General features: G+C 41.4%; 1 protein-coding gene across 3 annotated transcripts in view; it reads left to right on the plus strand.

Annotated features, from left to right (window-relative positions):
* Window positions 1-12,865, plus strand: part of LOC138755068 (ATPase family AAA domain-containing protein 2-like) — a 117,861-nt gene that overhangs the window by 46,601 nt on the left and 58,395 nt on the right. For 2 of the 3 annotated variants that reach the window (XM_069920268.1, XM_069920269.1), the window contains exon 11: window positions 6,892-7,007. The exons of the other annotated variant lie outside the window; for it this stretch is intronic. In XM_069920268.1, coding sequence (XP_069776369.1) covers window positions 6,892-7,007 — 116 coding nt within the window. The remainder of the gene's footprint in view (window positions 1-6,891; window positions 7,008-12,865) is intronic. 3 annotated transcript variants of the gene reach the window in all.

The following is a 12,865-nucleotide window of genomic DNA, read 5'->3' on the forward strand; positions in this document are numbered from 1 at the left end:
CCATAAATAATGGCGTGAAGCAAGGCTGCGTTCTTGCACCAACCCTCTTTACAATCTTCTTCAGCATGATGCTGAACCAAGCCATGAAAGACTTCAACAATGAAGACGCTGTTTACATCCGGTACCGCACGGATGGCAGTCTCTTCAATCTGAGGCACCTGAAAGCTCACACCAAGACACAAGAGAAACTTGTCTGTGAACTACTCTTTGCAGACGATGCCGCTTTAGTTGCCCATTCAGAGCCAGCTCTTCAGCGCTTGACGTCCTGTTTTGCGGAAACTGAGGTCCATTATTACCCCCTCATTGTTCGCCTTAGCAATAGAACCATTGGCAGAGCTGATAAGAATAGAAAACAAAATAAAAGGGATAAAAATAAAGGAGAAGAAGTATAAAATCAGTTTATTTGCTTATGACATCATAGTATACCTAACAGAACCAGAGATATCAATAAAAGAATCTCATAATAAATTGAAGGAATATGGAGAAATATCGGGGTACAAGGTCAACGCAAATAAAAGTGAAGTGATGCCAATGAGTAATGTGGATTACACAGAACTTCAAAAAAAGAATCACCATTTAAATGGCAATCACAAGCAATCTGTTACCTCGGAATAAGGTTAGACAATATCTTAAGCCACTTGTAAAAGCTAAATTATCAGCCACTAATAAAGAAAATGCAGGAAGATTTAGAACATTAGAAAGAACTACTGCTTGATAGGGAGGGTGAACTGCATTAAAATGAATTTGTTTCCAAGGATACAATACTTAATTCAAACGTTACCAACTCCTTTAACAGAGTAATTCTTTGATGAACTAAAGAGAATAATAAAGAAATTCTTGTGGAAAGGGGAGAAACCGAGGATAGCGCTAGATAAATTAACAGAGAGGTATAACCAGAGTGGTTTGCAGTTACCAAACTTCAGAAATTATTACAGAGCCGCACAATTAAGGTATTTATCAGATTTTTACCAGACGAGAGAAAAACCAGACTGGACTAAGATAGAACTAGATAAAATAAGGGAGAAGGTATCAGAACATATACTTTATAATTGGGATGAAAAGCTGGTGCAATATAAAAGCTCACCAGTATTGCATCATTTACTTAATATATGGAAGAAGATCCACGTAGAAAGGAAAAAAAATGAATTACCAAATACCAAAATTGTTATTGACGCAAAATCCACTAATCCCCTTTACAATAGATAATCTTTCCTTTTGAGAATGGGAGAGAAAAGGAATCAATAGAATAAAAAATTGTTTTTTGGGAAATAATTTATTAACATTTGAACAGTTGAAGAATAAATATGGAATAACTCAGTACAGTGTTTGCATATCATCAACTGAAAGCTTATTTAAAGGATAAATTGGGAAACAGATTGAGATTACCAGAAGGAAACGGACACAATGATAATTAAAAGATTTATAAAAAATATGTACATTAAGCTGCAAGGTAAGGAAAATGAAGAAATAAGCTATAAACCCAAACAAAAGTGGGAAAAGAATTTAAATATAAAGATAAAGAATGAAGCATGGGAAAAGTTGTGTTCTGGAACTATACAAGAATACAATAAACACAAGGTTACTCATGATACAGTATAATTGGTTTCACAGGTTATATATCACTCGTCAAAAATTTAAAAAATGGGACCCAACATTATCAGATAGATGTTATAAGAAGGAAATGGGAACAATATTACATGCAATTTGGGCATGTACAAAAGTGAATACATTTTGGGAAGAACTAAATCAGCTAATAAATAAAATCACAAAAAATAACATACCAAAAAATCCAGAGATCTTCCTTATAAGTAACATAAGAAATAAAGAATTAGGCCTCAAACTGGATAAAGTGCAAAAAAATTCATTATGGTAGTCTAAGCAGTAGCAAAAAAATGTATAATGTCAACTTGGAAAATGGAAGAGAGTCTGAGAGTACAGCAATGGTACGTGGAAATGAATAAATGTATTCCATTGGAAAAAATAACATAATTTAAAAAAATAAAGTCACATTGTTCGAACAAATTTGGGAACCGTACATGGAACATAACAGAGAGAGCTTGCCTCGGACCTCCATCCCCTAAAATGATCAGAAGACGAAATTATTTGATTTAGTGTATAAAAGTAGATGACACATTTTTCTGGTTTGTTTTTCCTTTGAGTGGAGACATTGTTTTCTGGTTTTATTCTATTGTATATGTTGAATATTTATTGGTTTTGGAGGGGGACAGGGCAAATGCCCTTGTGTATATTTAACAAGAAACGCTTGTATATATTTTGGTTGTTGTGGTTCACGGTGTGAAAATTTTTTTAAATTGTATTTAAAAAAAAAAGAAAGCCAAGGGTTTCCAATGGCCATTGACAGACTGTTTGAGAACCACGCCCATTGCTGTATCAGATGTGTCTGTGGTGAGTGCCAGGGCAGCGGTGGGATTAGGATGCACGAGCATTGCTGCATTGGCCAGAGCGTCTTTTGTGGCTGCGAATGCAAACTCAGTCTCTGTGGTTCAAGTAACTTCTTTGCATTTTGTGATGAAGAGTTGAAATAGTGGGCCAAGAATGTTGGTGGCTGCAGGAATGAAACGGTGATAGAAATTCACCATGCCCAAAAATTTCTGCTCTCTCTTAACCGTGATAGGTTTCGGGAAAGCATGTACGGTGTCCACTTTGGTGGATAAGGGAAACGTATCATTGTCTGTGATCTTGTGCCCTAGGAAATTGATTATTGCTCTGCCAAACCAGCATTTGGTAGGCTTGACAGTAAGTCCAAGTTCATCTACCCATTGGAACAGGTGGCGTAAGTGCAGTTGATGATCTTGATTGGCCATGAGGATGTACGCAAATTCTAACTTCCTTCCAAAAGCATCCATAAGCTGCTGGAATGTTTGAGCGCCGTTCTTCAATCCAAATGGCATCCTGTGGAGTTGAAAAAGCCCCATGGAGTAATAATTGCTGTTTTGGGAATGTAATCTGGATGGACTGAGATTTGATTATATCCCTTGATGAGATCAACCTTGGAGAAGACACAACATTTGTGCAGGCGGGCAGTGAAATCTTGTATGTGGGGAATAGGGTATCGTTGAGTCTGTGGTAGTTGCTGCAGTGTCTCCACCCACCAGTGTTCTTGGGCACCACGTGTAACAGCAATGCCCAAGGACTGTTGGAACGTCAAATGATTCCCAATTTCTCCAGGGCAGTAAATTCTGCTTTGGCCTGCTGTAGTTTATCGGGTGGGAGAAAATGAGCCCTGGTGTAAATTAGCAGGCCTGAGGTGTCAATATAATGGGACATGCCATGCGCCATTGTCAAGGAATTGAATTTAGGAGAGAGCACGTCTGGAAATTTGTTGAGCGAGGCAGCATGGGTGTCAGTATGTAGAGTGTGCACCCCGAGGAGGGAGACTCGTTTGCTGCTTGTCAGAGGGTATGTTTGGAAAGCAGTGGCATTGACTAACTTTCGTTTAACGTCAACTAGCATGTCATGGGCCCAGAGGAAATCTGCAACCAAGATGGGCTGCGCGACGGAAGCCAAAATGTAATTCCAAATGAACACCCCCTCACCTATCTTGATGCGTCGTGTGCCAAAGTTAGGGATGGTGGTTCCGTTCGCCACTTGAAGGGGGAATCCCTGCCGCTTATGTGTCTTTTCGAAGTATGTCGGTGGGAGTAAGCTGAGCTCAGCGAAGTGTCCATGAAAAGTTTGCACTCATAAGTGTCATCATGAAGATAGAGGCCAGTATTCGTGCTTGCTGCTGCGGCCACTACTGGTGGCTGGCTTTGTCATTTCCCAACAACTTTTCAGACTTGCCACTGCTGCTGTGGTAGTTACACGTGGGCATGCATCTATGGGCACTTTTCCCCCACCCACGGTGGTAAAAACACCATTCTCAGCGCCTGTTGGTACGTTCGTCCCTTTTTGTTTGAACTACAGCTACGAGCAGTTGCACAGGGCACAGTAGATGTCTCTGCTGAGAACATGGGCAGACTCTACAGTAGAGTCTGTCAGCCTCCTGGGCCATGTCATGGGGACAGCTGAAATCCATGTTTGCTCTTGGTAAGGAGACGTGACCAAGATCTTTGCCAGGAATAAGGTCTCAAAAACAAAGCAATTGGAATGGCCGTCTGCTAGTGCAACCATTCATTTATTAAATCAGATGGATTTCTGTCACCTAGCTCTTCTATATTCAAAAGCCGCATGCCCCGTTCGTGCCTGGTTAATTCCAGGGTGTCCAGGAGGAACTGCCGAAACCTGGTGTATTGGTTTTCTGCCGAGGAGTGGCCAATAAATTCACTTTAGCTGCTGTAGCATTGTCCAGCGCCCCGATTGAGTGCCAAAACGTATCGTCTTCAGCTGTATTTCCAAGAAAGCGGATTTTGAAATTGATGAGACATGCAGGCTTTAGATGAAATTAGCAATTCATGAAGTGGGTAGAAGAGACCAGGGTGTCAGAATGTTTATAACTCATGAAACCCTTGTTGAGGTGCTTTCAGGAAAATGTCCTTTTTGGAGTAGTGCCAACCAAAACTCCCCTCTTCTTTGGCGTAAGGACCTGAAGCAATTGATGCTCATAAAGCTTCCAGAACCCCTTGAGGGTCAGCTGAACTCAAGTGACTCTATCCAAGCACTGTATTTCTTCTGTAAGTGGAACCCTTTTTGTGAATCAGTCGAACAAAATAGACCTTAACTCTTTTTGGTTACTGAGTGGTTTTCTCATTCCTCTATAACTAACAGGAGGAAATCAAGCAGATTGTCTATAACCGTGTATGAGACCAATCCAGCACAGAATTTCTTCTCCAAAGAGATGTTTGCTCTTATGCTTTTTCCTTAAAATGGCCACTGTGTATTCAGTCTGCTGGTCACATAGTCTCTGCACCTAGGTTTTACGGACACTGTCTTGCTTCTCTTCAAATGTATCCAATTTAGGAAAGCAATGTCTTAAGCCTGCCAGCTTAGTTACAGACACCCCAAAACCTACAAGTTTTGTTAAATCTGTTCGCTTAAAGTAACAGTCCCACACAATAAAATGAACTGAAATGGGAGTATGTAACAGGGGTCTTCAAAGTTTTGGATTTGTTGAATTAGTGTTATAAGTGGGGATTAATATAGATAAAAATTGGTGTTTTAACTGGACTATTAAAGTAAAAGTGGAAAGTTTCAATGAACGTAGTCAGAACGTGGAAACAGGACCTTTGGCCCAACTTTGCCACATTTTTTTCAAATGTTTAGACCAGCCATTCAACTTTTTTTTTGGTTATGGCTCTTTTGAGCCCTTCCGTGTGAAGCAGTCAAGTTTAGTTGGTTTCTTCCATATTTCTTTCCTGCCAACTACATTAAAACATTTTTTAAAATGATATCAGCCCATGGCTCTCCCCTTAAATGTGCTTCTGGTCCCCAGGGCTTGGATAATAACCAGTGCACAGGATAATAATATAGTTGGAAAACTTTGCTCAACATTCAAGTAAGATTTGTTTGTTATTTTGATAGTGCAAGGTGGCTGAAAGTGAGTATGATCTTAACATCACAGTATAAATGTGAGAAATATAAATGGGTGTTGTGACAGAGTATATAGAAATGTTTTTGGGAGATAAATTGGGAAAGGTTTGTTAGAGTAGGTCAGATGGAAACACTTTAAAATAGATCTTATTTGAAAGACTGAAGACATAGTGGCTTCTCACCTTTTTGCAAGAGCTTTGAAGAGTGCTCCAGAGACGTCACTAATGGATTATTGTTTATCAAGGCAACAGATGAAGGAGCAGGAGACTTGATGTTGTAAGAGGGTCATGTGGTTTGGAAAGCAGAGAGAGTCAAACAGGCTTTCTCTGTCTCAGAGTGTGTGAGAGAGGGAGACACACAGGGAGCACTTGACGGTGTTACAACCAGCAAAAAGTTGCTGGGACTGGAACAGGACAAGCTTTTGGAAGACTCCCTGGTCGAAGCCCTTGTGGTTCATGCAAGAGGAGAGGACTGGCTGTCTAGTGTTTCATTTGGAATAAGAGAAACAAAAACGAACTCTGGTAACCTGAAAGAAAAGAGGCTATCATCTGGAGAACCCTGAAGGGGGCAAGTTTCGTCAGCAAGACACTGAGATGACTGATGGAAATGTATCAGTTGTGTATGTCCTGGAACAACACACCTCTCTCTGAAAACTGACAAGAACCTTCCTGAGTGGTAACCATTTACCTTTCAAACACCAAAGCCTGGTGAACTTTATAAATGTTGAATTCTGTGCACAGTATAAGAATTGCCTACACCAGTGAACTTGGAGGAATGAGAAGTGAGATTAGACTGTGAACCAAAGAACTTTTCTGAACTTACACACACACATTACATACACGTGGGCTTAGAATTAGAGGGGGGGTTAACTTAGGTAAAGTAAGTTAATAGTGATAAGTTAAAGTTTGATTCTGTTTTCATGTTTTAAAATAATTAAAAGCAACTTTTGTTGAAGTCACCATTTGTCTTGATGATCATCTACTGCTGCTGGGTTTTGGGGTCCTCTGGGCTCGTCACAGTCTGCATCCCTTCATTCAGTTTATTGTTTAAAATGTTTTAATTGAAGTACTATATTTGGGTAGTGGAGTATGAGTGAGCAATTAATCTGCAGGTGTAGGCTAATGATTTGGAAACAACCAGATACTACCACGACACAATTTAAGTTCAGTTAATGAAATGAATTTAAATAAAATGTCTGGAAAGAATGAATACTTAAAAACCTAAAGTGTTCATTCAGGCTTGTATGTGATTCCAGGCCCATTGCAATGTGGTTCAAGAACTACCTCACTGACAAAGCAGAGATATGCAATAAATTGTAGCTTTGCCTATCTATTTATGCTAAAAAAAATTAATGATAAATTTAGAAATATGTGCCACTTTAAACAATGTTTCCCCCTTCAGGTTTGCTTCAGAAGTGTGGGTGGACTTGCAAGACATATTGCTGCACTGAAGGAGATGGTGGTTTTTCCATTGCTTTACCCTGAAGTCTTTGAGAGGTTTAAGATTCAGCCTCCAAGGTACAGGAAGATCACTTCACCAATTTGTCTAAATGGTGATTTTGCTGTGCTTCCATTGAAGATTGAAATGTTGGGTCAAAATGCAGAGAATTTTAAGTTTGTCTTTTTTCATCTTGTCTGTGGCCTTGCCAATCTAAACTTTATACCTTAGTTTCTTCTGCATTTAAAATCGAAGAAGCTGTCCTATTAACCTGACTTTCCCATTCATGCTGTTTGTGTTGCCGAGGGACTACAAGAAGTTTTATAGGTACTAATAGGCTGATCTTTTAAAACTTGTTTTTAATGAGATAATCCATTTGGTTGTGAATGTACAAAATTACTCTCTACATGCCACTATGATTTGGACTTAAGTTTCTCTTGGATCTGACATCAGTCCCAGGTTCCAGCTTTATGTACTGAACTCTGCATTGTACCATTGCTACTGCGGCAACAGCAGATTAACAACAGCATGCTTTTATAAATCACTTCTAAAGTAGTAAAGCATCCTAGCACCACCTCCTTTTTCAGCCTCATTTTAATGGTTTTAAGATATATCTGGCCTTTAAGTCGACCCGAATATTCTGGCTGCCTGAGGTGCCCTGTTGACTGGTGTACAAGTCGACCCCCCAAAGTTAGTTATCCCTGAAATGGGCTGTTGACCAGTGTATATATTGACTTTCCACACCCCCACCCCATAGAACACTCAGATTGATCTCCTTGACATTGGCCATGGAGGGTCCATCATCACAGCGTAGCATGCAACAAAAATATGAAGCGAGCTATAAGTTGAAAGTGATGGAAATGCCCAAGAAAACCAACAACTCCACTGCTGCAAGAAAATTTGATGTATTATGAGAAGTTGGTTAGAGATTGGAGGAAGAAAGAAGAGACTTTTAAGAAAAATACCAAAAAGGCAATGTTCTTTGAGAAAAGGAATCACATGTTGGCCAGAGTTGGAAAATCACATTGCAGAATAGGTACATGAACAGAGGCAAGATTGCTACATAGTCACCCAAAATAAATTAAGAATATTTGCACTGCAGTGGGCCATGTCGCACCCAGACCTCAGATGATTTTGAGGCTACAGTAGGCTGGTGCAAACGTTTCATGAACAGGAAAAATCTGGTATTGTGCCAAAAAAACAAAAATTGCCCAGAAACTACCAAAAGATCTTGATCACAAAGTTGTAAGTTTTCACCAGTTTATTATATGGAACCAGCAGAAACACCAGTTTACATTGGCAAATATCGGAAAAATGGATGAAACCCCCCCCCCATGAATTTCAGCCTGATAGGCAATAGAACAGTGGACTGGAAAAGTGTTAAAACTATGCAAACCAGAAGTACAGGCCACAAAAGGATTAGATTTACTGTAGTGTTATAGTGCATGGCCAACGGGACAAAGTTAAAGCCCATGGTAATCTTCAAACGCAAAATTAAACCGAAAATGAAATTCCCTGCAGATATTTTTGTACATTTTCATGAAAAACGATGGATGGATGAAAATGGTGTAAAACAATGTGAGGAACAGGTGGTATACACAAAGAACAGTTTGCTGGTCTGAGATGTGTTTCATAGCCACTTAATCTGAGGCGCCTGCAAGCTCACACCAAGACACAAGAGAAACTTGTCCGTGAACTACTCTTTGCAGACGATGCCGCTTTAGTTGCCCATTCAGAGCCAGCTCTTCAGCGCTTGACGTCCTGTTTTGCGGAAACTGCCAAAATGTTTGGCCTGGAAGTCAGCCTGAAGAAAACTGAGGCCCTCCATCAGCCAGCTCCCCACCTTGACTACCAGCCCCCCCACACCTCCATCGGGCACACAAAACTCAAAACGGTCAACCAGTTTACCTATCTCGGCTGCACCATTTCATCAGATGCAAGGATCGACAATGAGATAGACAACAGACTCGCCAAGGCAAATAGCGCCTTTGGAAGATTACACAAAAGAGTCTGGAAAAACAACCAACTGAAAAACCTCACAAAGATAAGCGTTTACAGAGCCGTTGTCACACCCACACTCCTGTTCAGCTCCGAATCATGGGTCCTCTACCGGCATCACCTACGGCTCCTAGAACGCTTCCACCAGCGTTGTCTCCACTCCATCCTCAACATTCATTGGAGCGCCTTCATCCCTAACATCGAAGTACTCGAGATGGCAGAGGCCGACAGCATCGAGTCCACGCTGCTGAAGATCCAGCTGCGCTGGGTGGGTCACGACTCCAGAATGGAGGACCATCGCCTTCCCAAGATCGTGTTATATGGCGAGCTCTCCACTGGCCACCATGACAGAGGTGCACCAAAGAAGAGGTACAGGACTGCCTAAAGAAATCTTTTGGTGCCTGCCACATTGACCACCGCCAGTGGGCTGATATCGCCTCAAACCGTACATCTTGGCGCCTCACAGTTCGGCGGGCAGCAACCTCCTTTGAAGAAGACTGCAGAGCCCACTTCACTGACAAAAGACAAAGGAGGAAAAACCCAACCCCAACCAACCAATTTTCCCCTGCAACCGTGTCTGCCTGTCCCGCATCGGACTTGTCAGCCACAAACGAGCCTGCAGCTGACGTGGACATTTACCCCCTCCATAAATCTTCGTCTGCGAAGCCAAGCCAAAGAAGAAACTGAGAACACTAAAAGTAGATGAGCAGTACATAATACTTGGTTAATATCCCGGGTGGTTTGACAACTATATTGCAACCTCTTGATGTCTGCTTAAACAAGCAATTCAAAGACCATGTGCCCGAAGAATGGAATACGTGGATGTCAAGTGCAGAAAAGTCATTTACAAAAGGCAGGGCAATGCATGCTGCATCACTTGATATGCAGTTTAACTTCGTGCTCAAGTCATGGGACAAAGTTAAAGTAGAAACACTGATAAAATCATTCAAAAAGTGTGATATCTCTTGTGCAATTGATGGCATGGAAAATGATTTATTGTGGAACAATGGCGAGGAAGCTGAAACTGCGTAATCGGATCCAGACTGGGACCCATATGATAACTGTTTAAACAGTGAGGGTATGGATGTACCTGCTGCCAATTTTGCTTCAGACAATGATGGTGATTTTGAAGGTTGCTATTTGTGTTGTTTTCAATGAAAATCTGTTGCAGTTGGGTTTTGGTTTTTCAAGGGTCGACTCGTACACCGAATCTGTTCTTCAAGGGTTGACTTGTACGCAGCATCAGCACAGATTATATTTTGAGCTGAATTTAAGGTCTCAAAAGTATATCTAGTGTATAAGTTGACCCCCTCATTTTTGAGAGGTTTTTTTGGGTACTCTGAAATATATGGTAAATTTGGACCAGTGCACAAAAGCATTCCCAGCTGCTTTATCTGGCTACTCAGCAGGTACCACCGAAGCATCTTTTGCTATAGAACCATAGAGCATTACAGCACAGAAACAGGCCCCTTTGGCCCTTCTAGTCTGTCCTGAACCATTTTGTTTTGCCTAGTCCTACTGATCTGCATCCAGTTTATAGCCCTCTATACCTCTCCCATCCAAGTACCTGGCCAAATTTAAATGTTAAAATTGAGTCTGCATTCACCACTTCAGCTGGCAGCTCGTTCCACACACCCACCACTCTGTGTGAAGAAGGTTTACCCCCCTCCCCCCTTAAATTTTCCCCTTTCACCCTTAACCCATGTCCTCTGGTTTGTATCTCTGCTCGCCTCAGTGGAAAAAGCCTATCTACATTTACTCTGTCTATCCCCCTCATAATTTTTAAATACATCTATCAAATTTCCTCTCATTCTTCTATGCTTCAGGGAATAAAGTCCTCACCTGTTTAACCTTTCCCAGGGCAACATCCTAGTAAATCTTCTCTGCACTCTTTCTATCTTAGTGATATATTTCTACACCCTTTATTCCTCCACAATCCTCAGTGCTACACCATTTACTGTGTTTGTCCTACCTTGGTTTGTCCTTTCAAAATGCAACACCTCACACTGGTTTGCAATAAATTTCATCTGCCATTTTCTGACTCACTTTTCGTTGGTCCGGATCTCTCTACAAAATATGAAAGCCTTCCTCACCATGCCCCTTGGTGTCATCAGCAAACTTGCTGATCCAATTTACTCTATTGTCATCCAGTTCACTGATATAGATGTCAAACAACACTAGTCACAGGCCTCCAGTCTAAGAAGCAATCATCCACCACTACTTTTTGGCTTTTCCTGTACACCCATTGTTGAATCCTGTTTATTACTTCACCATGAATACTTGACGACTGAACCTTCTGACTAATCTTCCATGTGGGATCTTGTCAAAAGTCCACAGCCTTTCATCAACTTTCCTGATAATGTCAAAACATGACCTACCACGCACAAAGCCATGTTGACTATCCCAAATCAGTCCCTGTAATAATTGTATATACAGTCTCTTCCAATAATATACCTACTCATGACATCACGCTCACTGGCCTATAATTTCCTGGTTTACTTTTGGATCCTTTTTTGAACGACGTGAGCTATCCTCCAATCCTCTGGCACCTCACCTTTGGCTAAGGATATTACTGCCAGAACCCCTGCAATTTCTACACTTGGCTCCCTCACGTTCTGAGAGAATATCTTTTCAGGGCCTACGGATTTATCCACCCTTATTTGCTTTACGACAGCAAGCACTTCCCCCTCTTTAATCTGTACAGGTTTCATGACCTCACTGCTTGTTTTCCTTACTTCCCACGACTCTGCCCTTTTCCTGAGTGAAAACTGATGGGAAAAAAAAACACATTTAAGACTTTGGTTCCATACAAAGCCAATTACTCTGTTCCTCAAGGGGACCAACTTTATCCCTTTCTATCCTTTTGCTCTTAATATAACTGTAGAAACCCTTTGGATTTTCTTTCACGTTGTTGGCCAAAGCAACCTTTATGATTTCTTTCTTGAGGTTTTTCTTGCATTTTTATACTCCTCAAGTACCTCATTTGCTCCATGTTGCCTATATCTGCTATACACCTCTTCTTCAGAACCAGATCTGATATTTTCCCTAATGAGTAATGCCACTCCTCCCCCCCCCCCCCCCCCCCCATTGCGTCTAAAGCAACGGAAGCCTGGAATATTGAGCTAACCCTCCTGCAACCAAGTTTCACTAATGGCCACGATATCATTATTCCACTTGCAAATCCTCGCTCTAAGCTCGTCTGCAATACTACAATACTCCTTGCATTGAAATAGAAGCATCTGAGAATATTTCCACCACGTACAACCCAGTGACTTCTAACTGCATGCAATTTTCACTTAATCTTTTCCCTCCTCCACTCCTTTATCTGTTCTGGCACTTATTCCCATTCCCCTGCAAATCTAGTTTAAACCTACCAGAGCAGCACTAGCTAACCTTCCCGCAAGGATATTAGTTCCCCTCCAGTTCATGTTGGAACATCCACCTTCCCTGGAAGGGAGCCCAATGATCTGGAAACCTGAAGCCCTCCCTCCTGCATCTTGTCATTAGCCACTTGTTAAGCTGCACTAGCATGTGGCACAGGTAGCAATCCTGAGATCACAACCCTGGAGGTCTCGTTCTTCAATCTAACAGTGAACTTCCTGAACTCTCCTTACAGGACCTCTTCATCTTTCCTACCAACATCATTGGTCCATTTATAGACCACGGCATCTGGCTGCTCACCCTCTTTCCTGAGAATGCCGTGATCTCAATCTGAGATATCTCTGACCCTGGCTCCATGGAGGCAACGTACCATCCATATCTCTTCTACAGATCCTCTTATCTTTGACCCCTAACCATAGAAATTCCTTTCACTACAGTTCACCTTCCTCCTCCCTTCCTTTCTTTGCCACAGGACCAGACTCCATACCAGAAACTTTTTTTCCCTGTGTCTTATCCCTGGTAGGTCGTTCCTTCCAACATTGTCCAAAATGGTATACTT

The sequence above is a fragment of the Narcine bancroftii genome, chromosome 2 (assembly GCF_036971445.1).
Source record: "Narcine bancroftii isolate sNarBan1 chromosome 2, sNarBan1.hap1, whole genome shotgun sequence".
Classification (NCBI taxonomy): domain Eukaryota; kingdom Metazoa; phylum Chordata; class Chondrichthyes; order Torpediniformes; family Narcinidae; genus Narcine; species Narcine bancroftii.